General features: G+C 45.9%; 1 protein-coding gene across 3 annotated transcripts; it reads left to right on the forward strand.

Moving 5' to 3' along the window:
* Nucleotides 1-7,284: 7,284 nt before the first annotated feature.
* Nucleotides 7,285-25,842, forward strand: nhsl1a (NHS-like 1a). 3 transcript variants are annotated; one of them, XM_041978734.1, is made up of 8 exons: nucleotides 7,285-7,421; nucleotides 8,589-8,699; nucleotides 10,422-10,552; nucleotides 11,481-11,715; nucleotides 14,526-14,998; nucleotides 15,099-19,260; nucleotides 21,896-21,983; nucleotides 23,985-25,842. In XM_041978734.1, the coding sequence occupies exons 1-8, from the start codon at nucleotides 7,364-7,366 to the stop codon at nucleotides 24,652-24,654; spliced, it is 5,928 nt and encodes a 1,975-aa protein (XP_041834668.1). In that variant the 5' UTR covers nucleotides 7,285-7,363; the 3' UTR covers nucleotides 24,655-25,842. The 3 variants fall into 3 exon arrangements, with proteins under 3 accessions (XP_041834668.1, XP_041834669.1, XP_041834670.1); XM_041978735.1 differs by lacking the exons at nucleotides 7,285-7,421; nucleotides 8,589-8,699 and adding an exon at nucleotides 9,775-10,104; XM_041978736.1 differs by lacking the exons at nucleotides 7,285-7,421; nucleotides 8,589-8,699; nucleotides 10,422-10,552 and adding an exon at nucleotides 10,692-10,757.
* The last annotated feature ends 1,148 nt before the right edge of the window (nucleotides 25,843-26,990 follow it).

The raw sequence follows: 26,990 nt of genomic DNA on the forward strand, positions 1-26,990 counted from the left end.
TGAGGGAAAACTACAAACTGAACTAAACATGACAAAACCAGAAACCCCAACCAGAGAACACTCCTAAACCCAGGAACCATGACACTGTATGGAATTAAAATACAATTAACACACGCTGAGTTTACAATATGACTGTCTGCGTTTGTTATTTGGTTCAGTCGTCCACTAAAATCCATTTAAATTTAAAAATTTTGCTTTTTGAAGCAACTATTGTATGTGGTTAAAATGTGATTAATCGGGACTAATTAATTACAAAGCCTGTAATTAATTAGATTTTTTTTAAATCGAGTCCCACCCCTAGTTTCTTTTATTTGAATTTGGTTTGTTATGATCATTTTGAGGTTGAGATTCTTCTTTTTTTCTGATAAAAACTGTAGTTTTGGGTTCTTTAAAGCAGTTTTACATTCTTTTGTGATCCTTTTAGTCTCTCTTGTTGTTTGTTTTTGCCATTTCTCTGCAGTTGGTGCACATCTTTGGTGCATTTTCGCTTTGAATGTTTTAGTGAAGCTTGTGATCCTGTTACATCTCTGTGCTTGTTGATGTGACTTTGAACCTGTGTTGGTCTTTTTGTGGTGATGCGTTTCGCTTAGCAGCATCGAAATGTCCTGCAGACCCAGAAAATGCCAGCAATAAAACACCAGTGTCAAAGTTAGGAAAATCTAAAGGATCCTGGATCCTGCAGAGTCGCTGCAGACTGCTGGAGATTCACACCACAAGCTGTGTTTTCTGATGAACCTTCTGGAGAGAAAATGGAGCTTCTGTCGTTGAGGGAAGTTGAGCTGGAGGCAGAGAGAATATTCTGGGATTTAATGGCAGCCACGAGGAGCGTCCGTTTCCTCCTGATGGATGTCAGAGATGCAGTTTTCCTTCCAGAAGGTTCAGTCAGGACAGGCTGGAAAACAACGGATTAAATGACCAAACATCTCCGTGACGATAACTTTTTCCAAAATAAATCTCTGAGCTGTTTTCTGCCTCTTTGTGGAGGTTTGTTGTTGTGTTTAATCTGCTTCTGCTGTTTCTTCTTTCAGAAAGTTTTCTTTCCTCCGTTTGCAGCTAATGTCTCTGTGTATTTGATCTGTTTATCTTTCTGTGTGTTAAAGTCTTCTTAAATTTTTTTAAGTTTTTTAAATCTTATATCTTTGTAGATTTGTGTGTGTTTTGTGCCTGTTTGCCTCTTTATAAACATTATCTGTCCATATTTGTGGTCGTTCTTTGTGTTTGTTTTGGTTGAACTGAACAGTGGGGGGGGTCATTAGTAACTGAATAACGCTTTAAAAAGGTTCTGGTAAATCCTTTAACAGTGACTAGGTGTAGCCTGCAGTGCACTTGTTGGTGACTATTTTCAGCTGTGGATTAATCCAAGTTTTAGCGTGTTAGTCGGTGCAGCAGAGTGGCTCACAGCCATGTTTCCAGAAGAAAGCTGCTATCTTACAGCTTCACATATGCAGCTGAGGTTTAATTAAGCCATGACGGACACCGACCTTCTGTTCCTGGTTCTGATCCAGATATGACCCAGTAACACAGCAACAGGGAACATGTGGCATGAGGGTTGAGGTGAAAACCTGTTCCTCACCTGCCATCTGCAGACCTGGATAATCCTTGTTAGTAGATTAGAGTTTGAGAGAGGAGGAGAAACGGAGCGCTGCACCTGCAACTCTTCCGAAGAAAAACACATTCACTGTTGGACCGTCAAGGTTCTGGACTCAGAAAGAGGGGGGACTCTCGTAGTTCTGGACTCAGGAAGAGGGGGGACTCTTGTGGTTCTGGACTCAGGAAGAGGGGGGACTCTAGTGGTTCTGGATTCCTGAACAGGCTGGACTGTTTTGGAGAGGTTCTGAGGATTTTCTGGGGAAGACGTTTCATGGAGCTGCTGGGTTTGAATCTGAAATCTGAAGCTTTTCTGACAGAGCGAATCGATTTTTGGTCAGATTTCATCGTTGATGATGACCTGACCTCTCAAGATTGAAAACAGGTTTTTATTATGACAGCTTTTCTTTAGTCATTTAGCCAATCACCATTCACCACAGGATGATTTCATACGTGGAGTGTCTTGGCGGTGAGGGGGCGGGGCCTGGCGTAGGATCCCACTGCTGGAATGGAGGACCTGATGAAGAGCGAGATGAACTTCTACCACGAAAGATGGCTGCTCTGCAACCAAAAACAGAGGGCAGCCTGAGACGCCGCCTGCTCAGCGCTAAAATCCACCAGCAGCACAACGCCATCTTGAATGCCAATGCCGCCAACAGGCCGACGTCGCCCTTTGGTGAGAAAAAGCCCATCCCATCTCACCTTCATTGTGTCAGCAACAGCCCCTGGCACCTCCCCCCACACCCCCATGTTCATCCTTCTTTTACCCCTGAGGCTCATGGGAAACTCTTCCTTGCTCCAGAAGCCTATGGGAAACCCCACCACCAGTCCCTGCCCATCCAGGTGCAGCGCTCATCCTGCCCCATCCTCACCCATCGGTGTCGAACTAGTTCTAGTCCCCCATCCCCAGAGCCTCGCCCGGGCTACGCCCTGCCCGTACCTTCCCCCCTGAGCAACACAACCCCCCTCAAGGAGCCGGAGGTGCCACCGCAGTACCGCTACCAGCCCACCAGGAAGCGCAAGATTAGCTTCTTCTGCTACAGACGCAGCAGAGGGAGGAGCTCCAGACAGGAGGCTTTGCAAACCACACCCCTTCTGCACAAAGGTACTCCCTAGAGATCTGAGAAATGTTGTTCTTTACATATTGAAACTGCTGCTACTGTGGTAGTCTAGAGAATCCGCTTCCTTACTAGCAGAACCACTGACTCTTTGACCCAGTTTGGTTCTGGATAGTTGTTGGGATGTACAGCTTTGTTTTCTTCTAAATTTTCTCGCTCGTGGTCCCACTTGTCTGGATTTTAGTCTGTTTGGTCCTGTGTTTCATGAGCTCATGTTTTGCTGACCAGTACAACTTGATTTAGTTCCTGAGTGGGCTTAAAAAATCCTGTCGTGATGGTTTTGGTTTACAAGCCAGCTGTTTCCCAGATAACCCAGGAGGCTTTGTTAGATCCTTAACTGTTCCTACACATTTAATGTGTCAATTTAATCTCCAATTGGTGCCATGTAGCTTGGTCTGAACTGGAGACGGGATGGTATTTAAATCCCGTTCCCTACCCGCTCCTAGCGGGCCCGCCTGAGGGATTCCCACGTTCCCAACGGGTCCTGAGTTTTTTAATGCAAATTCTGAAGATGAGCTTCTTATTATAATTTAAGAGGGATTTTTCCAGATTGCAGCGCACTGAGCGAGACTTTGATTGACAGTCTACACACACGTCAGCCTGGGTCATGTGACCTGCGTTACAAGTAACAGCTGGTCGCTGTACACACAGCGCAGAGGTCTAAAAAGAAGTCCTTTTAGCACTGTGTATGTTGTCTGATGTCCTTCTAATGATGCTGCTCCTTATGGTAAATGGTCTGTACCTGGAATGATACCCAAAGTGCTTTACATATACATCATATTCACCCATTCACACACACATTCACACACTGATGGCAGAAGCTGCCATGCAAAGCGCTCACCATGACCCAACAGGAGCAATTTGGGGTTCGGTGTCTTGCTCAGGGACACCTCGACATGAGCTCGACAGGCCGAGGATCAAACCGGCAACCCTCAGACTACAAGACATGCGGCATGTAATACCCTTTGTTCTACATCAATGGTGCCCAAAGTTTTTCTGAGCGACTCCATTTTCATCATTTTCAGCGTGGCTCATTGGGTAGAGTGATCGCTCTCGATTTCAGAACCTGTTCCCAATCTCCCTCCACCCCATTCATGGCTCCTACAAGATAAAACTGCCGATCCAGCATCTTCACAGCACCGATAATTTAGAGAAGATGTCCTCTGGTTTAATCTCGACACCCGTTAGATATCTTAACCTGATCCATCTGAATCTGATCCATCTGCTTTATCATGACCAGCAGTTTTTCCAACTGTGTCACCAGCAAACTCAGCTAGTAATGAAATAATATAAAATAAATGCAAACAAACGGCCGTCTGACTGAAACATGCTTCGTTTAGCATCAACATCCTGCTAGTTTCCTCCTCCTCAGCACGAGCTGGACAATGAACAAACTACACGAGAAACGATGATGGGACAGAAAAGCCAATCAGCTGATCACCAGCAGTCCTGCCATGATTCAAGGAGCAATGGGAGAGGGAGGAGGAGGAGGAGGAGAATTAGGTTGCACAAAGGTGCAGAATGACTGGAGAAGCATTTATAAAAGAAAAAAACAGCGAAAAGGTGTGGGTGTCAAAACAGCCACACCCCCCGCGGGTGCACCCCCCATGGTCAAATACTTATTTCCACCACTGTATATGTGGCACATTCTACATTTATCAGTAGCTATAAATAATAGTTACAGTCAGGTCTGCTGTCTACGGAGAAACACAACAGAAAAACACTGTTTATAAGGACTAGAGAGACATTGTGTGCATATGTGAAGCTTATGTGGCTGATTGAAAACTTGACGCCAGCTAGCAGCACAGCTTGGCTGGAAATTATCGCTGACATGGATGTAAAACCTGCTGGTAGCACGACACTGTGTTCATACTGAAAACTTGTAAACCCAGGCTCTGTGCAGCAAACATGACAGAAGAAACAGTTTTTAAGAGACACGGAGAGTCCATGTTACATATATTTATGTTACCTTAGCTCGTTCTGATTCATTTTCCATGATTCCTGTCTGTTTACAACCGGGAATGCTGCTCAAACGCGGACAAGGAAGGAAAGAGAAGAATGATCCAATGACCCCATCCAGTTCTGAGTTTCGCAGCCAGGACCCTCTCTCATCCGTCCCTAAAATTTGTCTTCTCCACTTTAAAAGTCTGCAGCGATGCGGGAGGACAGGAAACCATCTCCTGTCTGATTGGACAGTTTGATTAGTCACCATCCAATCAGAAAGAGTCTTGCACGCAGTTTTGTGCTTTGCTTCTGTGAACAGGTGTTTGCTAAAGAACTTGTGAAGTTTTTTTTTTACATCCATGCAAATCCTTTTTCTGCACATTTACAAACGTGAATATTTCAGGATGTTTTTACAGGCTGACAAGCTCGAATCCAGGCTGCAAATCTTTATGACGTTAAACTAAAATTGTTTCTGGGTCGCTTCTTCTTCATTGTAATTTAAGGAAGGCGTTGTGCCGCTATGAACATCACACTGCATCCATAGCTGTCTGGCTGAGGGTACGGTTGCTGTGGAAACGCAACACAGGGTTACCAGGGTTACCAAACCACACCAAAGCGTCCCATCCTGAGCCTGTCCTCGCGGCGGAAACGGGGCTTCAGGAGGCTGGTTTGTTGTTCTGAACAGTCCCAGTGACGAGCTTGTTTGTTTGTGGTATGAAATGGTCTAATCATACCTCGCTGGGTCAGTTTGGACCCAGATTATTCCATTAAGCCTACTTTGGTTCTCTGTTTTCGTTGTTTCGGGTCCTGAACAGTCTAAGTCACCATGGTATGCTTCTTCTTGACCCCGGCATATCTCATGTAGTGTTTTCAGGTTTGTGTTGGTTTGGCCCACAGTTTCCCTGAATCATCTCAGGTATCAGGAAACATAGGGGAACATAGGATTGTCGCTGCGGTGGTATCCTTAAAGGTGCTGCTGTTGTTCTCTCTGCAGTGGATGATTATTTAAATTAGGATACAAGACAGTCCTCAGAAGTACAGCACTGATACAACAGCAGTACCTTTGCGGGTACTACCCCAGTGATGATCCTTTGTTCTCCTAAAGGTACAGATAGGTACTTTATTTTCATGTTTGTCCTGCCTTATGTGGCTGGCTATGTTCGGTGTAACCTGATCAGATTAGGGCCGATTCAGTGTGAAATGATCTCAGTTAGTTCCTGACTATGGTCATCCCAGAGAATTCTTCACTTTCATTCATCTCAGCAGGAAACACACAGATCACACGTTGATGGTGAAATTTTATCTGATAATGTCGTCATAAAGGTCTGCTCGTGTTGTCTCCATCATAAACAGTCACACCACTTTACAGCCTGCAGGTCCGATGAGACTCATGTACGGTCTGATCAATAATTATCACAGCTCCGATCAGCTGTTATTCTCACATAACACAGAGTGAAACACAGCAGCGCTCCACGCAATCACCTCCCCTCTGAGCATAAGCTCCTCGAGTGTGTGTGCAGGATTAGCTGCAGCTCCATACGTTAGCCTAATGGCTAATTCCTGTCTTAACAGATGAACAGGCCTTATGGCTGCAACACCTGTTAGCTTCACTTGCACCTGAATGTCCACACCTGGATCCAAGCCCTGCTATAAGCCCCGCCCCTCCTGTCCTCAGATTGGACAGCAGTGATCTGAACCTTGTGAGCCTAAAAATAACCGTGTGACATAACGATATCGTGGCCTACTTGGCATCTAATTAATGAAACTAATTAAAACAGCAGGGAGGTGAAGATGGAGCAGACAGTAATTAGCTGCTCCTCATGGCCCACATCGTCGGCACACTTACAGACTGGAACTGTCCCAGTTTGGGAATGCTGATGAAGGTGATGGTGAAGGTGAACTTCTTCAACATCAACCTCGTGTATCAGTAATGTCAACATGGCACGTGGAGCGGCACACTGTGGTATTGATAGGTAGCATTGATCTGGGATGGGTTACTGGCGGGGTCCACCCAGCACAGGTCCAGGGGCCCAGCGAGTCAAAGGAAACCTAGTGTGAGACTCTGTGATTACATAAACCATAAAACTACTCCCCCCGCTTACATGTGGCTGGAGTTTGGAGTTAAAGGGCATTTTATGATGTTTTAGTCGCTTTTTCTAAAATTTCATGTTTACAGGAGAAAAGTGAAATGATGCTTCATGATCTCAGTTTACCGGCTTGCAGCAAGGCTGCAGGTCCATCAAAGGCTGAGTCCGGTATGTTCTACATCTAATAAACCCTGAAGAAGACTCCATCCTTCATCATGTCTCTCCCTGACAGACCAATGTCCTCACAAAGACTGAAAGATTAAAAGAACAACACACACACTTTCTCTTCATCTTCAAAGCTTCATCTTCTTCCATGTGTGTGTACATGCAGCATTTGTGGGTAACCTTCATCACCTGGTGACACTCATGAAGGGCACACACGTGTGCTGGCTTCCCGCCAACATGGCTAACAGCTGTGTGTGTGTTTGTGTGGAAATAAAAAGAAGAAGAAAGAGAGAGGGGCGAGCGACATAGAGGGTGAATGAGAGAGAGAGAGCAGTGGGAGGAGAGCATCGTCGCATCGAGCAGAGCTGCATCACTGCTGCTGCCGCCTCGCTCTCTGTCTGCTGCAGCCTCAGGAGTGTGTGGGCATCTGTGTGAGTGCCTGCGCGAGTGTGTGGCGTCGCCATGGTTCTGATCCGGGCCGCGATCAAATCCGTCCTCAGATTCCTCAGTAAGGCCACAGGTGAGTGTCGCTGTGTTGATGATAGATTAAATCAGGTCAGAGAGCAGCAATACATTTAGTGGAGATGACCTCATAAAATGCTCCTCTCTGATTGGCTATCAGCTGCATGCTAAAATCTCATCAAACAGTTCAGGTCTGCATGTAACCACAGCAACAGCACGGTAATTCATTCAAGGACCTCTTCAAGGACTGCAGGAGCCTTTTTTACCAGCAAACTCAAGCGTCTCCTCAAAAACCTGCTCAAGGAGCCCTGGGATGCATTCAATGACCCTCATGGCCTCATTAAGAGCCACATTAAAGACCTGGACCACATCTGCAGGACCACTGGGAACAGCTCAAGGCTTGCAGTGCCTTCTCTGTGGTGACTGGAACCATTTGAAGGACTTCTGACACTTTCCAGAGACTTAAAGACATCCAGAGCTCCTGGAACCTTCTCGGAGAACCATGATCATTGACACCTTCTTAAGGACTCCCAGGACCTGCTCAAGAACCATGTATTTTTATGATGGCCTGTGGAAACCTATCAAGAACCTTAGTCCTACACAGGGACAGTTTAACTCCACTAGGTTTGTAACCTGAGGTCTGCCAAGCATCCTTGGATGTTTTTAAAGGGTTTTAGGAAATCATCAAGGACAGATTTTTATCTTTAAGAGGTCTTTTAGGATTTGTTATGGATCTGCTTCTCCTTAGAAAAACTTTAACAACCACCAGTCGTCTCTGGGAGAAAATCTCTAAAAGTCATTCAAACCCCTTGAAAGTTGTGTGTCCAGACTCTTTAACAGGGGTTGACCACTCTTGGAGAACCTCAGACACCTGGTGAAGCAGTGCATTGATTAGAAGAAACATGGGTTCTCTATAGAAGAAGAAACATGGGAATTCACCAAAGTCTAATGAGTGACATCTTCTCTTACTGTGCGCCAGAGTTTGTGCTCTGAGCAGCAGAAAGACGAGGGTTAAATGTCACATCTGTCCTCTGAATTCTCTGGCAAATCTGATGGTTTTTCCTCACATTAAAATCCCGAAGCACTGCACGGAGCTGCGGTCACCTTCAGAAGTGCTGAGAGTGGCAACTCCCAGCATCACCGCTCCCCTCTGTGTGAATGAATGAGATTAAAGAAGCAGCCTCCCTCTGAACCTCTGCTTGTCGGTCTGTCTTGGTCTCTGCAGCAGGGGACGGGGACAGTAAGTGGTCCGTCCACTACACCACCCAGAAACCTCAGCAGGGGCTTCGCTTCATTCCTGGGAAGAGACGATCCGGCAGCTCTGACGACCTGCGAGGTGAGGAAAACGTGGCACAAACCCACCGTTTGGTCACGTTGAGCTTCACCACACACACATATTTAGCTAAAGTTCCAGAGGAAGCAGGATGCTGCCCTCCTCTGGATGGAAACAGAAACACCTGAAGCTCAGCAGAAGGGATAGATATGCTGCTTTCACTCTCGGGTCTGGTTGCTGTGGTGCCTTCACAAGATTCAGACAATTTATTCAGAGAAACAGCATCAGACACAATAAATCTGCTCATGAGCTTGAAGAACAGAAGCAGCTTCTAAAGTTCAAACGAAGCTGTAAAAACATCTTTTTTTTTATTAAAGAGATTTCAGGGTGAACTGTGTTCACAGACAGTGGTTTCTGGAAGTCTTCCTGAGTCCATGAACTGGTTTCCAGTAGAGAATCATGTCTGCTTTTAATGCAGAAGATCACCAGCATCCAGCCTTGTCCCAACACACAGAGATTCCTCCTGATTCTCTGAATCTGAGAGACTCTGCCTCTCTGAAATGCTCCTTTTATACCAGTCATGTTACTGACCTGTTACCAGGTAACCTGATTAGTTGACAAATGCTCCTCCAGGTGTTTCTGGTTTGTACCAGTTACTTTTCCAGCCTTTTGTTGCTCCTGTTCCAACTTTTTCCATCAGATTCACTATCAGCTCATATTTTCAATCACATGGTGAAATGTCTCAGTTTCACCATCTGACATGTTGTTGATCTTCTACTGGGAGTAAAATATGACCTGATGGAATTCTGGTTTTATTTTTTTGGGAAATTGGGGCTGTAAATAATAATTTATTCATTTCATAAATAATCATTTAGCCACTCTTAAAAAGGAGATTTCTAATCTCAACAAGGTTTTATCTGGTTAAAAAAGGAGAAATAAATAAACCACATGCGCCACATTTTAGTATCAAACAATTAAGAAATTTGACATTCATTCACTTTCTAAAAGCTGTGACACATATTAGCTGCAGCTGGCAGCACTGGATGTTATTTACTCTTTAAATTATTACGCTTTACGGCACATTTATGGTCTAAATGTGCAGCACACACACGACACACACACATGATTGTTAATTCTAACAGTAAACTACAGGATATGTTTAGGATCACATGCTTCTGATCATGACATCAGCACTCAGATTTAATTCCTGTGTGAGTTGTTGGATTAGAATTAACAGCAACACACAGCGGCTTCACCCGATGACCCTCTGGCCGAACACACTCCTTCATGGCAGCGGCGTTCCCGGGAGACGGGTGGAGCTTCTCCATGTCTTTATTAGCTTCTTACCTGAGGCTGACTTGCGGTTTTATACAGATCATTTAAATTGAGATCAAATCCAGTTGTTTTAACTTCACTTAATGCTTCATTGCTCCAGTTTGGACCTTGATGGTCATCCCTCCTAGGATCGGTGAGTGATTTTAAGTGATCTCAACATTTTGTCAAATCATCTCTCAGAGGGAGAAATTATTTCCTCTGACTGATGTCTCCAACATTCAAAGAGTTTGACTGAACTTCTGAGTGACTGATAACTGAAAGTTTACGTGTTAATATGCTCACAGTAAAAAGAATAAAAATTATGTATATATATATCTTAGACACTCAACCATATTTGTTTATTTACTGAAAGTAAAGGAAAGTAGTACAAAATGTAGATAAGAATCTATTTATTTTTCATTTAATGTCAGTGAAACTTGTATTAAATGTCTCTTATCTTTGTGTCTGCAGTGTCTAACGGGCTGATTCAGCAAGGCTGCTCTAAGCCCCGCCCACCCAGCCCCACCTTCCCCACGTTCTCTGGCCTCGACCAATCAGAGGGCAGCACACGCAGGCGATGGCGGGACAAAAGCAGGAAGATGGTGAGCGACACAGGATGGAAGCTGGTTGTTGTAGCTGCCTCATGAATATTAATGAGGCTGAAAGCGGCGGCTTAGTGACACGCGGAGCGCCGACTCAGCTCCCATCAGGCTGATTGTGTTGTTTCCTATAATCCTGGAGGGATTATTTTATACTGGACCACAGACACAGTACAGCACCTTGACACTGCATCCTTCTCTTTGCAGTGTAATTTATACACAACATTTTATCTTTACAGTGACTTTCTGTCTTAGTTTACTTGTGCGTCTGTCTCTTTATGGTCATTTTATGATTTTTGTTGTTGCTTTTCTTTGCCCATAATGTGTCTCTTTCTGGTCAATGTTTTTTACTGAGATATTTTTAAATACTTTAAACTGAGGCTCAGACTAGCAGGCCTCCCATGAGTGTTTGACCCCTGGGCTTGTATTTGCAAGCTCTATTCAATATTCCATCCATGAACTCGAGGATTTCCACACTAAGCACATCCTCTCACCAGTTTGGTTTTGCGCTAGCTTCAGCAGAAGATGGTGACTCTTTAGGAGCATTTGATTCATTTCTTCTTTTATTCTGCAGCAGTAGATGATAGTTGTGTTTTGTTGCTCTCTGGTGGCCAAACTGAAGTACTGCCGCTGTTCCAGCCATGAATGCCGTTCTTCATTACTGGTTCTCACCTTCGTCTTCTTTTCTTCTCTCGCATTCTCCCCTCAGAGATGCAGGGTCTTGGATTTTTTCTCTCAGTCCTGCTTTTCATTTTGTTTCAAGTTTTCAGTGTGGAGGAGAAAGGTAAACACAGACTGAACTTAGACTGTATAGAGCTAGAGTAGGTGGAGTAGTTCGCAGGTCTTCCGTAGGCTTCACTAGTGCCTCTCCAGCACAGTTAGACTGGACTCAGTGCTTCATGTGTGTGAGTTATGATTGTTCATTTTTCAGTCATCAGCCTCTTCTGACGAAGACGAGAGGTTCTTCCTGAACAATATGCGACCCATGACCCCACTGGTCCTGAACCCCGTCAGCGCCACCTCTAGCTGGGACGGGTTTTCTCCGACCTACGAATCAACGGTCGATATGGAGATTGAGCCAATTCAGCGGCTTCCGACTCCAGAAGAGAGGATGAGGCAGCAGGCGGAGGCGGTTGCAGCTGATATAGTTCCCATCAATGTAACAGGTACAGATACTGGTTTAGTATTCAGGACTTGAATCTGGAATGAGACTCTAACTTGAATAATTTTAGACTTAAAAGACTTGAGGTGTTACTTGAACATGGAGCTTTATTTGGGCTTGATGCAGCGTATTGTCAGCTTCTGTTTGCTTATGACCATCTGAGCCAGTAACTGGTGGAGTAGGAGTTGGACATGGTCAGTCTCTGAAGAACCAGATCAACTGGCTTTACAGAGGTCTGGATTTTGTCTATTTTTCTATGACTTAACCTCGGACTTGGGACTTGACCGTGACTTGCTTGGACCTTGGAGGTTCACCCTGACATAAACTCAGTTTGACCTGAATTTTAGGGTGTAATTTGGCCCAATCCTAGTTTCCCCTCTTGGCCCTGACCCTCCATTTTGTAGAACTAAGGCAGGGGTCCTCGAGATCTACCATCCTGCAGCTTTTAGATGCAACCCTTCTCCAACACACTTGAATCAGAAGTCATCTGCATGTCATTCAGCTCTGCAGACACCTGGTAACGAGCCAGTCATTTGATTCAGGTGAGTTGGAGAAGGGTTGCATCTAAAAGTTGCAGGATGGTAGGTCTTGAGGACCGGACTTGGGCACCCCTGAACTAAGGTAAGCCTTTTCTTTTAGAGGAACAAGATGTTTTCATGATCTAGGTCTAACTATGGGACCATGTGTGTGACTATAATACTAAAAGGTAAATGAACTGTACTTATAAAGCACTTTTCCACTCAGCTTAACCACTCAAAGCGCTTTACACTGCAATTCATATTCACCCATTTACTCACACACACACACACACACACACACACACACTCATCGGGAGGCAATGCAGGCTCAGGGACACTTAGGCATGCAGTCGGGGACGCTTGGAATCAACCCACCGACCTTCCGGTTGAAGGAAGGCTTCTCTTCCTCCTCAGCTGCCTTCGCCCCGAAGTGGTAGGCCAAAGGGAGGAAGAGGGGCGGTTCTAGGATCGGAGGTTTAAGGATGCTGAGCACCCAGAAAACTGAAGAATAATTTCATACTTTTATATATTTTAACACAATTTCGTTCCCACATTTGTGAAAGAAAAGCAAAACACTTTTAGGTAAAGTCTGTGACTAAACCCTCAATTCTGACGAAGGTTGTTTAAATGCTGAGCTGCAGCAGAAGAGGAATGAAATCATTAAATAAACATATTGTAGGTCTAACATCCGGAGGAAGACGACTCCTTTTGATACAGCAGCTCCTGAACATATACATAAACTGGATGTTTCTGGAGTAAACCAGCCCCTGAAGTGAGCACCAAAAACACCAAAAATGGACCATGGGTTTATTTTTTGGACTTTATTTGAAATACAACACACATCATGTAAAACACATTAACAGAAACTGACTTTTTCAACCTAAGTATTATATAATACATGAATAAAAATACACAGTGCTTGAAATCTACAAAATACTAATACTAATAACTAATAATAATAACGATAATACAATTATAAAAGACAGGCAGCCCTGCCTATGGTACTATGTATGTAGTGTATGTTATCTTTGTATGTATACTGCAGATTATTCCTTCTACTTTAACCTGTCGCCTCACTGGCAAATCTGTCATTACTTTTAGGTACTACTACTTCTCTTCTTACCTCCTGACCTGACCCTCTCTCCTCTCCTTCCCTTTTCATCATATGACAATCATACACAAATAGATTTTATTCAAATAAATTTATTTAAATATCAAAAAATACTATTGAGAATACTAATAAATAAAGTCCTCTCTGCTTCTCTCTCTCTCTTTGTACCGTCAACCAAAAGGCAAATAACCCAACAATGTGTTTGATTTCACTTGATCTCACACTCTTACCTGAACCTGGCTTTTAAAAAACAAACAAACAAACAAAAAAAAAACAAAAAAACCCCAAAATACACAACTATTTTATGTCCATGATCAGGCTGTCTGTCGGTCTGTACTCATACACGCACACACAACAGGAGTTATTATGTTAATGGACATCCAGTCAGTTAGCTAGTCAGTAGCGCTTTAGCTAACACTTGAACATGACCTAAGAGCTTTACTCCAGCTCAAACAGAGGACAGTGGGACTGACCACCTGCAACATTTCCTAGCTGGAAGAACTGGTTAACTCCTACCTAACAACATAAAGAGTAACCTGAGCTTAAATGCAGCAAACATGAGGACTGCTAATGGTAATAATGCCTGGTACTTACACCAGTTTAGCTTATCAGCCAGTCAGGAAAGCAGCGCTTTGCTCTGCAAAGAGCTCAGAGCCCGAGGCGGAGAAAGGCAGGCGGGGATAGGGGTATTTTTCTTCTTAAAATATTATGTTTCAACCAAGCACAGTATGGTTTTTATACATTTCTAGCTTGTTATGATAATAATAACTACATAATAACTACATGACAGCACCTGGGTCCAACTGGACTCAAAGCAGTCTGACTATCACTTAATGGTGACGTCCCATCTTGTTTGAATTCATGCTTGTGTTGTTCTTACTCTCAATGTAAGTCGCTTTGGATAAAAGTGTCTTCTAAATGACTGTAGAATAGAATAGAACAATAATAATAATGATCATAATAATAATAATTTTAAAAAATCTTTTAAATTTTAGGGGTACTGGGATCTAGTTTAGAGGTACTTAGCCAAACTTCCAGTCTTGGATCCCAACGCATGCCATCACTAAGGCTCTTGGAGTTCATCAAACTCAACACTTAATTCAGGCTCAAACTGTAAATCAGGAATGGATTAGGATTTTAGTTTCTCATTTTTAGCTTCTTCATTGTTTTCTTTTCAAACTTCAGGTGAGAGTTTTGATCGTCAGGCCAGTTTTCGGAAAATACTGTCTAACAACGACTCACTGACCCACCGACCTCGTAAGCTGAGCCGCCGCAGGACACTCTCTGAAATCCCAGGAGACGTCATCCCCAAACCCACGGTCCACATGGATCTTCCTGGTCAGTTCTCCACGGTAGGGCGACCCGTGCCCTCGACCTCCAGTCGGCACACTAAGGTGGACGAGGGAGCGAAGCAAGAAACCAGAAAGGAGGGGCAGCTAACAGCAAGGAAGATCCGAGCCCCCAGAGGAGAGATGTCCAGCCTCATGGCCTCCCTTACCACCTCCCCACGTATAAAAAAACACCCCACCTCATGCTCCTCCTCCTCTGAGATCCACAAACCCCCTCATTTGGCAGCCAACTCCTCGCTGGACTCTGAGGTCAGTTGTAACAGCGCCTCCTACAGGACACTCAGTGCCTCCTCCTCCTCTACCTTCCAGGTCAGTTTAAGAAATATTTTCATCATATTTGGTTAATCAAATCAGAAACTAAGATTCTCTCTTCCTCTTTCTCCTGTTCCCTAACCCTAACCTGTGAAAGGATGGACAAGGTTTTCCGAGTGACCTCCAGCCCCTGCTGCCCTTTGACCCCACTGCCAGAGTCATACCACAGTCTCCTTCCTCCTCTTATTACCCTTCCTCCCCCATCACCTACTCTGTCCCAGACACCCGCTGTCACGGGCTGCAGTCTGAGTGGTCTTACCCTAGTGACAGACCCCTGAGTGAGGATCTTTCCTCCTCTCACTACCCCTCCTCCTCCTCTATTGCAGATTCAGTTTCTCAGTTCAGCTACCAGGCCATGGACGATCAGACCACCACCCAGCAGGATTCTCAGTCCTTCTACGATGGCAGCTCTTGTAGTGGGGAGAGGTGGAGCTACAGGCCCCTCACCCCCAGCTCCAGCATCCACAGCAGCAACATCCAGGAGACGAGATGCGTCTCCGAGGAAGGTTGGAGCTGTGATCCCCTGCTGTCCTCCGGTCGATCCACCCCTTCCTGCACTGACAGTAACTCGCTGTGCTCAGAACAGATGAGCTGCTCCCCCTCTCTAAGAAGAAAGTTCAGCACTTCTTCTTACTACTCCAGCAGCATCTACCTGCGCAAATCAAAGCGCCCGCCTCCTCCACCACTGCGCTCGGACTCCTTGAGGCGCAGGTCAGGTTGCAGCAAGCCTTCCCGCTCCTCGCCAAGCCCACGTCTGGACCTTAGCCCCCATCTGGAACGCAACATGCTGCACTCACCAACATCTTCTCCTCAGGCCTTCCACGACCCCTGGGTCCTGCGAAGCACCACTAAAAGACGGCAGAGTGGGGTGAACTGTGGGACAGTCACAACCTTTGAGCCTTTAACCTCTGCTGATTCCGCCCTTTGCAGTCCCAACTCGACCAGCTCAGGCCACATGCCTGCCATCACGCCTGGGTCTCCAGGTCCAAAGGATGAAGGACTCAGACTTCCTTTCAGCCACCATCCCCCTGACTCCTCCATGGCCGGGCTTCAGCGCCTCACATCTCCATCCAGCGGTTATTCCAGCCAGTCTAACACCCCCACCCCTGGGACTCCAGTGTCCTCCCCCCTCAACCCGTCCTCCCCTCTCACACCTAGCCCTGGAGTTTTCTCCCTGCCCCCAGCCTCCCCTTTCTCCTCTTCATGCTCCTCGTCCTTCCCTCTGTCCCCCACCACCTCCTCTCTGCCCAGGACAAGGTCTCGGGGAGAAGGGAGGCCGAAGCCACCAGTGCCAGAGAGGAAGTCATCGCTCCTCTCCTCCCTCTCTTCCTCGTTTTCCTCCTCCTCCTCCCTCTCTTCTTACACTTCCTCTGACTCCTCAGCGAGACATCCTCTCCTTCCTCCTCCACCTCCCCCACCTCCTCTTCCACAGTTTTCATCAACTTCACCTCCTTCTGCTCCTCCACCTCCTCCCATCTCCAAAATTTGCCTCCCTTCTGCTCCTCCTTCTTTTGCCAAACACTCTGTAGCTCCTCCTCTTCCTCTTCCTCCTCCTCCTCTTCCTCCTCCACCTCTTCCTCAGTCTTTCTCTCTTGTGGCTGCTTTACCTCCTCCACCTCCTCCTCCACCTCTTCCTCAGTCTTCCTCTCTTGTGCCTGCTTTACCTCCCCCACCTCCTCTTCCACAGTTTTCATCACCTCCTTCTGCTCCTCCACCTCCTCCCATCTCCAAAATTTGCTTCCCTTCTGCTCCTCCTTCTTTTGCCAAACACTCTGTAGCTCCTCCTCTTCCTCCTCCTCCTCCACCTCTTCCTCAGTCTTCCTCTCTTGTGCCTGCTTTACCTCCTCTACCTCCTCCTCCACCTCTTCCTCAGTCTTCCTCTCTTGTGCCTGCTTTACCTCCTCCACCTGCTCCTCCACCTCTTCCTCAGTCTTCTTCTCTTGTGCCTGCTTCACCTCCTCCTCCTCCTTCCCTCCCCCAGTTCTGCCTCCCAGCTGTTCCATCTTTTACCAGACCTCTTTTTGCTTCCAATCCTCTTCCTCCTCCAGCTTCCTCCTCTCTCCAACCCCTATCCCTGCCCACGCCTCCTCCTCTACCTCCTTCCATCCGGCCTCCTCCTCCCCCTTACTCCTACGCTGTGAGGAAGATCATGCCATCCAACTTCCCTCCTCCCCCAACTTCCCCACCTCCTCCCTTCATTTCAGAACCTTCAGACATGCCTGACCTTCCTCCTCCTCCTCCTCTGCCTGATGTCCCTCCACCAGTCCCTAACATGTCTGCAGATGGTGGTGTTCAAGTAGCTACGCCTCCCTGCCTCCTGGTCACTTCTCAAGCTTTGCAGGGTGTCAGACTTCGCTCTGTCAGGAACCAGGAAGTCCTGCAAGCTAAAACTAACTCAGCTGATGCTGCGCTCCATAGCCAAGCTGCTACGTCGGCAGCTAGCACTAAGCAAAGTGAGGAGGCTCAGTTGGACTGCCCTGTGTTGGATGAAGCTATCCTTCACTGCAAGGACAACACTGACTTAAACTCTCCTAGTGCAAAATCACAACTAGCCATCTGCAATGTAGCTTGCAGTGAGGCTAACGGATTACTGGCTAACGCTCACTACCCAGTCAGCACCAAAGTAAAGCAGCCAAGACCCAATTGCAACAACCAAGCGATGACTGGGTCCCACATTAATGCATCAAATTATTTTAACAACCAGAGAGTAAAAGGCAGCTTATTTATCCAGAGTAGTACTGGTACTACACCAGATACCCAGTCCAGTAAACAAGAAAGACAGGATTTAGACATAAATCCCACTCAAGTCTCCAGTCCTGTGAGTCCTTGGGTCAAAATATGTCATGATACTGACACAAATGTCCAAACTCCTCCCCTAGAACATCAGATAACAGCAGCCGAGTTAACAGAACCTGCAAATAAAAGAAGCGAAAACCGGATGGAGCTGTCAGAAAGCAAAAAAGAAGAAAAAACTCTGAGTCTCCGTGCAGCTGATGGAGATTCAGTCTTTACTGATGTGAAACACAATAAGCAGGACTTTACACCGGGTACCCCGAGGAAGCTCCGCTCGCCTGAGAAGCCACTTCCACCAAAGAAGCCTGATCTCTGCATTCTGGGTTTAATGGCATCCCCCAAGACCAGAAAAGGGCAGAGTGTTCGCAACAGCAGTGGTCAGATCACATCACCTTCTCATGGGCTTGACGGCCCATCACAGCTTCCCGATGGTTCTGTCTGCACACCGCTGTGCACACAAGCAACCCATAAAACACCATCACTGGAGAGCATTGGGGACAAACCAATAACGCCTGCTGGCTCGATGAATGCCACACCCTCACCTGCCAGCTCCCCAAAGCGGCAGAAGCCTCAGATTTTGCCCAAGAAGCCAGATCTCTCACTGACATCTCCAAAAACAGCAAAACAAGTCTTTGTATTGAAAACTACTGAAAGTAAACTCAAAGGGACGACTGAGGCCGGTAGCATTTCACAGACTCAGACCACCATGGGGTCCAGTAGCACCTTAGAAACTATGGGCAATATAATGGCTAAAGACACTTTCAATGAGATGAGTTGCACCTTAGGGCCCACGGATATCTATGACAACTTTGGCCCCACTGAGATTAATGGGCTGGAAACCTCAGGAGCCCATGTAACTACCTCCACCTGGACAGTTGGAGCCCACAGTGGGGTAATAGAGCCTATCTCTGGTGGAGTCATTGAGACAAGACTTTATCGGGATGAGGAGAAAACATTTTATAGGAGGATGATGAGGTCGTCGCTAGCTGAAGATGAAAAGGAAGATGAGGAGGAGAGGGCCGAAGAGAGAGGGACGAAGACAACCATGATGATGGTCATGTCATCATCCAACAAAAAGGACAAAGCAAAGAGAAGGAAAAGGAGGCTGGGCAGGCAGCTGCTGATGATGTCATCAACCATGAAGCCTGCCCCCTCATCATCATCATCGTCCTCATCTTCATCATCCTCATCCGAGGATGAGCAAGATGTGATGAAAGTCAGGAGAGAGCGGCTGAGAATGATTAAAGCATGCAATCAAGAGACGAGTGACTCGGAAAGTTCCTGCGCTGTGATTGGTCAGAGCAGGTTCTCGCTCAGCAGCGCGCTGTCCACTGACAGCCTGCGGGGGGAGCTATCACTGCCTGACCTCCTGATCCAGGAGCCAGACGAGGAAGAGGAGGAGAAAGGAAAAGAGGGAGCACAGAGGATAGACGAAGAGGCCAAGGAGGCCAGGAGAAGTCTAGATGGTGAGTCTCTTTCAGTCAGGTAAAGGTTATTTATATGGGTTAGTTATACAGACAATGCTGCAGCTCCACTGGCAGAACTTGAACTCTGTGTGTTGTCACACACATCTGATCAAGAGACCGATGCTTTATCCATGTATATAAACACTTATTGTCCACTTTATCAGGTCCACCTGTTCAACTACTTATTACCCAAATGTCTAACCAGCCAATCACATGTCAGCACCTCAACGCAGTTAGTCATGTAGACGTGGTAAAGACGAGTTGCTGGAGTTCAACCTGAGCATCAGAATGAGGAAGAAAGGGGATGTAAGAGACTTTGATGGTTGTTGGTCTGAGTATTTACTGGAATTTTCACCCACAACCATCTCTAGGGTTTCCAGAGAATGGTCTGAAGAAGAAAAAATATCCAGCGAGCTCAGCACAGGATGGTGCGTTCTGATGCGGTAAACCCTGATCTCTGTTGCATTTCCACAGCTAACCACTTCAGGTTGTTAAGTCAGTTCCTCCACTAGGGGGCAGTGCTGAGTTTTGAATTCATTCCTGCAAGCTGACGTCAGTTTCAGACACCGTTAGCAGCGGTAATGCGTTGCTATAAAGTTGTTTCCAACCTAAACACTTGCATACAGTCTTTATTCAATAGCTTGTGCAATTTCTTCCGTTGCAGACAGTTCTCATCTTCATTCTTCTTCTGCTCTTTTGTTCCCCGCCTGATTCTCTTCTTCTTCTCTGGTTTGTTTCTTGCATGTCAGCTCAGCACTGGCCCCATGGTTTCTGGTGGTATTGCTCTGTCTTCTGTGTCAAGCGACGGATAGCTAAGCTCCCAGAAAACGAACCAAATTATGTGCGTAACAGACGCAGAAAACAGATTAAACTGTCTGTCTGCGTATCCGTCTTCTGCATTGAGCATAAATGCGCCTTTACCTGCCAGGTAACTCTAAGATATTGAAAGATGAATCAGCTACGTCATGCCGTGATATCATAGGATTGGTAAGATCGAGACATCAGTGGAAGGTTCCCAAAACATTAGGACTCCTTGGATTGGATATTCTGGCACCCCTCCCAGTTTCTGTCTGTGGAAATGGAAACAATTCATACTGACTGTGAAGGACCGAGCTGGTGAAGGACAAGGACACAGTTGGTTTTAAAAAAGGGTTTTATTTACCCAAAAAAATACTCAAAACAGTTTTGGGCCCTTAAAAGAGGTCAAATGAACAAAACTAAACAAAGGTATAACAATAACTCAGAAAACTTTAAACTAACTGTTTAACATGTAATTCAAAAGAAACCAAACTAACACAAGAACCAAACTGACCTAACAAACATGAAACAAAGGGGCACGTAAATACTGGCTGATCAAACCAGTCTAAAACACATGAGGGGTTAACAAATACTAACAAATACATTAAACAATGAGACAAAACCTAAACAGTTAGTTCACTATTACTTAACAAAAAGAATTACCCAAAAATGAAACAAGAAATCAAACTAATCAAAATCCAAACAACAAATCTAAATATTTAAAGATATGGAGGCAACTGATCCCCCCTCTGGAAGGAGCTGGCTTGATCTAGGCCCACGGCACTTCCTGCTCCTTGGCTTCTACCAGTTGAGCTCATTTCTGCCCCCAAGCATTCATAAGGCTCCCCCAGCTCCATTAAAAGAAAAGAATATATGTTAAATACACAGAACTTAAACAGAATTGAAAATACAATGGTGCTCTAATGTGTGCGCTAAAAAAGAGAACTAAAGCATTTCAACCTAATTCAAACCAAATATAAACAGAAGTGTTAACTCAATCTAACATAACTGAAATGTGCTGGTGTAGTGGGGTTACCGCTACACCATCCCTTTATGACCACAGTGGAGCATCTTCTGATGCTACTTCCAGCAGGATAATGCACCATGACACAAAGCTCAGATCATCTCCACCTGCTTTCTAGAACATGACGATGAGTTCAGTGGACTCCAACGGCCTCCACAGCCACCAGATCTCAGTCCAGCAGCTTTGGGATGTGATGGAACGGGAGATTCTCATCATGGATGCAGCAACTGTGTGATGCTGTCTAGAAAAGACATAGATAGGCTCTCACTGTTCCTGAACGGGACACTTTGACCAAGTTCTTGGTCCTTACTTCAAAAAATCTGTTGAATATGTCCAGAACCTGACCCTGTTAGTGTCTGCTCTAAGTTAGATTGGGTTCCTTTAAGATTTGACCAAGTGCCCTCAAAAGACTGTATGAGTAAATCCCAAGAATGAGATCTGTGTGTTTGGGTCTGGTCATGAGGTTTAAAAAAAGCATCTGTAGTCGGGCACATTTAAACTAGAAATATTCCTGAAACTGGGCTGCAGTCTATCCCTCAGGATCAGCACTGCTACACTTTTTGTTTATGCAGAGAAGAATCAAATAGGCCAACCTTCCTCAGACAAACTTTAAAGGAGGTAAAAATATGTAGCAGGCATCAGAGGTACAACAGCAATGGGTCATAACAACCGCTGAATCAGAGCTTCTGTTTTTACTAAGTCTGTTCAGAGCTGGGCTGGTATGTAAGAAAAGGACTTTCTAAGCATGTTTTTACTTCATGTTCAAGCCTGACTACAGAAAATAACAAATGAACTCTCTTGTGTCTTTACCAGATGACGTGTTTGTCAGTGTCTCAGCAGACCAGATGTTTGTCTCTGGCCGACCACGAACCACAGAGGATCTGTTTGCTGTCATCCACAGGTAGTGCCACCCAAACACATGCTGAACACTGTAAGTGCGCCCACTGTCACAGAGCATCCTCACATGTCTGCTTGCCTCCTCCCTCTGCCTCTGGAGCAGTGCAGTATGGGAAGGCACAGCGTGAACACCCGCTTGTTGGGGCGTGGCTGCAGGTAAAGCCTCTGATTTGTCAGTGAATGTGTAGAGTTGAGTGTAGCTCCTGAGTTCCATGACCCGAATCCAAGTCCTCTGTTCTATCCCTCCTCCTCGCCTTCCAGCATCGTTCCTTTATTTAAATGTTTTGTCCCTGAAACTAGAAGCTTCCTTCCCAATTTGCCCTTCTGTTAGTTGTTTTGATAGTTCCTTCTTTGGGTATTTGTCTTCAGTTGTGGACTCTGTCAGCACATTCAGGTTTGTTGCTTCCCAGTAATGTTGACGAGAGTCAGAGAGGTGGATTTGGTCCGATTTGGGTTGAAATGATTAAATACGGCCTGACCATGTGGTAAAACGAGTTCTTTCAATTCAAAATTACTCCTGCTTATAAAAACTCTGTTCATTTAAAACAGTTCATAAAAATAATAACCTAGATAAAGAACAATGGATTGGGTCAGATCATCTCATTGATTCAGTCCTCCATCCGGAGTGGATATTGGAGAGGAAAACCTCCATCAGCTCCATTAAAAGGAAAAAAAAAAAAACTCCATCAGCTCCAGAACCAGGAAGGAAGGAAAACCATCTATCAAAACCAGGAAGGTAACCCTCCATCAGTATCAGAACCAGGAATGGAAACCTCCATCAGAACCAGAACCAGGAAGCAAAACGTCCAGCAGGACCAGAACTAGAAAAGAAAAACCTCCATCAGCACCAGAACCAGGAAGGAAAATCCTCCGCCTGCGGCGTAGAATCAGCAGTGGGGCAGTATAGTCAACGTTGTAGTGATTGGACTTCAACTGAAACAAACTTGAAGTTTTTAAAAAAAAAAGAATGGTGGTGGACATCTGCAATAAGGTAATGAGGAATACTTTTGCTTTTATCTGAAGTAATATCTAGGATATTATATAAGGAACAATGCCAGGCAGATTTTCTATTTTCTCTTTCATGTCCTTAAGGAGAATAAAAACTAAAGCTGGATTTAAACTTGTGCAGCTTCTGCGTAAGGTCGCAAATGTAGCCGTCTGTTCTGTGAAGGCTTTATGCGCACTTCTTCAAGACCCAATATGCACCCCTGCTTGCAGCTCGGTTATTGGATTTACTTGGTTGGTTTGTGATTATATGTTTTCGGATTTCTGTAGCTTCTTGATGTGCAGTAACCACGTAAGAAAAACTGCAACACAACGCTGTAACAATATGCTAGAATGCCAGAGCACGTTTCACCAGCATCAGCTGCACTGGCCCTACCGTAGGCAGATGCCTAGGCGACGGTACAAAGATACCGGCCCTACCGCACACGGACGCCGGCCCTACCGCATGCAGACCCCAGCCCCATAGTCACCGATGTCAGCTCTACTCAATCGTATTTCGACCCTACCGCACGCGGGCGCCGACCCTACCGCTCGCAGACGGCGACCCTACTGCATGCACACGCCGACTTGACCACTCGCTGACGCCGACCCCACCGCACATGGACACCGACCCTACCACTTGCGGACGCCGACCCTACCGCACGTGGACGCCGACCCTACTGCATGCATACGCCGACCCTACCACTCACTGACGCCGACCCTACTGTACGTGGACACCAACCCTACCGCATGCGGACGCTGACCCTACCGCATGCATACGCTGACCCTACCACTCGCTGACGCCGACCCTACCGCACACGGATGCCGACCCTACCGCACACGGATGCCGACCCTACCGCACACGGATGCCGACCCTACCGCACACGGATGCCGACCCTACCGCATGCGGACGCTGACCCTACCACATGCGTACACTGCCAGAGCTCAACAGTGAGACCCAGCCTGTGTGTTTCTGGGACAATTAAGAAGCTAACTCATCCCCCGTTTTTTTTCCTTTTAGGTCCAAAAGGAAGATACTTGGAAGAAGGGATATAGAACAAGATAGGAATCGTGTCTTTTCCTCCTCTTCCCACTCCTTGGAAAGTCGAGTTGACCCACCTTCTCAACAGACCCGACCAGCATCCCACCGGAGTCACAGGTCAGTGAGGAGCGAGAGCTTCAAGGCACTCCTGCTGAGGAAGGGCAGTCAATCCGATTCATCCTGTCGGATCTCAGCAGTTGAACGGCTTCGCGTCGTCGTGGCTCCATCTGCTGCCACGGACCTCCAGGTGGCACGGCTGCCTCCTCCATCACCAGTAACACCTGTAAACTCCTCCCACATGGTGGCTAACATCAGCACCCCCCTGCATCTGGGTGTCCAGGTGCCTCCCTCTGCATCTTGTTCTCTCTCCATGATGGTTGGATGTAGGCGACAAGTTCAGACGCACAATCACCTCGTCCTCACCTCCTCTTCCTCTCCTTTCTTGGTCCTCTCCTCTGTCCATATGCGACCTCGCTCCCTCACTCCTCCCTGCTCTGCCAGTCGGCACTTCGCAGCTCGCTGCCGCCTCTTCGCCGCCCCCATGACGGCCATCTTTGAAGGGGAAGGCGAGGAAGAAGATGGGGAGGTATTGGTTCAATCTCCAGGAGGCAGCGGAGACTCCAGCCCGAGATTGGTTGACTTTTCTTGATGGACAGAGGTAGAAAAATCTAATCTGAATGTGTTTGAACTTGATTAGGACGGTATTGCTCCACCGCGGCTGGCCGGACTGGACCTAGTCGGACTGAACTTAATCGAATGTACTGAAACACACCTGCTGATGGACACGTGACCAGAAACAAGATTTCTGTGTGATGATTGTATACCTGTGATCTCAAGAAAACAAACCTTCCTGTTACTAAACTTCCTTTAGGTTGTTGACTGTTTTGCACTTTTTTTCCTCTTTGACACAAAACTTATTTTTACAAGTTTGTTATCTGGAGATCACAGTTTAAACGTAATAAGTTAGAATAACGATAATATGCAGTAATATTTAAACATTTTCTGTTTTCCATTATATCTGCTGAATTTTACTGTCAGTCTGTAGTACATTCAGTAGGTTATACCACTTACCAAACAAGTGACATCTTACGTCTTTTAAACTTAGATAAACTTCCTTAAACTTTAACTTAAAAAATAAAATTAAAATAGTAAAAAAAAAGCAACTCTGTAACAACCGTTTAAAATCTCTGAAAACTTTTTATCCTTTCATGTAAATTTTTATTCCTTTTGTGTCTATTTTTCAGGGTCATTGTGGAAAACTTTGACTGGTAGGATCATTACTGAGACCAGATGGTCTGATTCTGTAAATAATTCCGTTTTTTCCTCTTTTTCATGTTTCTACAAGATTTGCAGCTGGATTGTTGATTCTTATCTGTAGCTAAATCTTAGCTTCCATCTTAATGACTCAGTTTCAAGTCTCAAAATAAGAACTTTTTTGTTTTGTTGTCTGAACATAGCAGATGGTGAGAAGAAATGATGCTGTGTAACTTTTAAAAATGGAGATTTTGAGTTCAGATTGACTGTAATTACCTTTAAAATGAGTAAATGGAAATGGAAAACTGGAGGAAAGCACTGTGAGAAGAAATGTTGCAGGTAAGTGATGAATCAGAGGAGATGGAAACTGAATGTTTGATATGAGAATGAAAGAAAATGGAGATATATGTGAGAAGAATGAAAATACAAATATGATTAAATAAATGAAGCAATAAAGAGCAAACTGAATACAGAAGCTGCAATTTGTCTTTCATCCTTCAAGATGTTCTTGAGCCGTTAGCATGTTATGCTAGCAGCTATCTACGACACAAATTCTGAAAAAAGTTGTGACTTTATGTAAAGTGTAAATAAAGACAGAATACGTTTAACAACTGTCTGTAAATGTCTGAGGAGACCAGTGGCCTGTAGTACCAAGCTGGATTTTCTCTTATCCAGGTAACTTCCTGGTTTTCTGTACTATGATGCTGGTTCACCAACAGTCCAAATAAAATCAAGGAAATGCTGTGAAATGTGAGACATTTGTGCACAAACCACTATTACCTTTAACACCACATGTTAGATATTAAAGTTGTTTGCAGAAATGAATAAAGACGCACATTCAGTATTAATTCTCCTAAGAACGCACGGTCGGAACAGGATTTTCAGGAAAATGGGAGATGATATTAATAAGAAGCTCAACCGCTAAAATATGTTCTGTCATTGTGAAACAAAACTTCCATGTTATAAAATCCATCCAGATAAATAAGGAGCCAGTCTGCTGCCAGCATGTAGCAGTCAATGTGGAAAGTAGCTTTGGTCCTTCATTCCAGCAGAGCGGGACCAGACTGGAGGCTGGAGGTCTAGAAGTGATGCTACGCTAATGAAACACACAAGAGGAGGATTTCCTTTATTTATTTATTCTTACACAATGCCGTTTTATTGTTGTCTTGATTCCGTCCAGACTGTCTTTATTTCCTGCAACTTGTTGGCCACCTGGTTAATAGCGGCGATTGTGTCCCTCTGCACCGCCCACCCAGCTGGAACACCGCCCACCCAGCTGGAGTACCGCCCACCCAGCTGGAACACCGCCCACCCAGCTGGAACACCGCCCACCCAGCTGGAGTACCGCCCACCCAGCTGGAGTACCGCCCACCCAGCTGGAACACCGCCACCCAGCTGGAACACCGCCCACCCAGCTGGAACACCGCCCACCCAGCTGGAACACCGCCCACCCTGCTGGAGTACCGCCCACCCAGCTGGAACACCGCCACCCAGCTGGAACACCGCCCACCCAGCTGGAACACCGCCACCCAGCTGGAGTACCACCCACCCAGCTGGAACACCGCCACCCAGCTGGAACACCGCTCACCCAGCTGGAGTACCTCCCACCCAGCTGGAACACCGCCACCCAGCTGGAACACCGCCCACCCAGCTGGAACACCGCCCACCCTGCTGGAGTACCGCCCACCCAGCTGGAACACCGCCACCCAGCTGGAACACCGCCCACCCAGC

Source organism: Melanotaenia boesemani, chromosome 24 (assembly GCF_017639745.1).
Source record: "Melanotaenia boesemani isolate fMelBoe1 chromosome 24, fMelBoe1.pri, whole genome shotgun sequence".
In the NCBI taxonomy this organism is placed as follows: domain Eukaryota; kingdom Metazoa; phylum Chordata; class Actinopteri; order Atheriniformes; family Melanotaeniidae; genus Melanotaenia; species Melanotaenia boesemani.

Coding starts and splice junctions, on each gene's coding strand:
- nhsl1a (XM_041978734.1), top strand. CDS start 7,364: ATGGTTCTGATCCGGGCCGCGATCAAATCCGTCCTCAGATTCCTCAGT. Junction 11,716..14,525: donor AGTTCCCATCAATGTAACAG/GTACAGATACTG, acceptor TTCAAACTTCAG/GTGAGAGTTTTGATCGTCAG. Junction 14,999..15,098: donor CCTCCTCCTCTACCTTCCAG/GTCAGTTTAAGA, acceptor AACCTGTGAAAG/GATGGACAAGGTTTTCCGAG.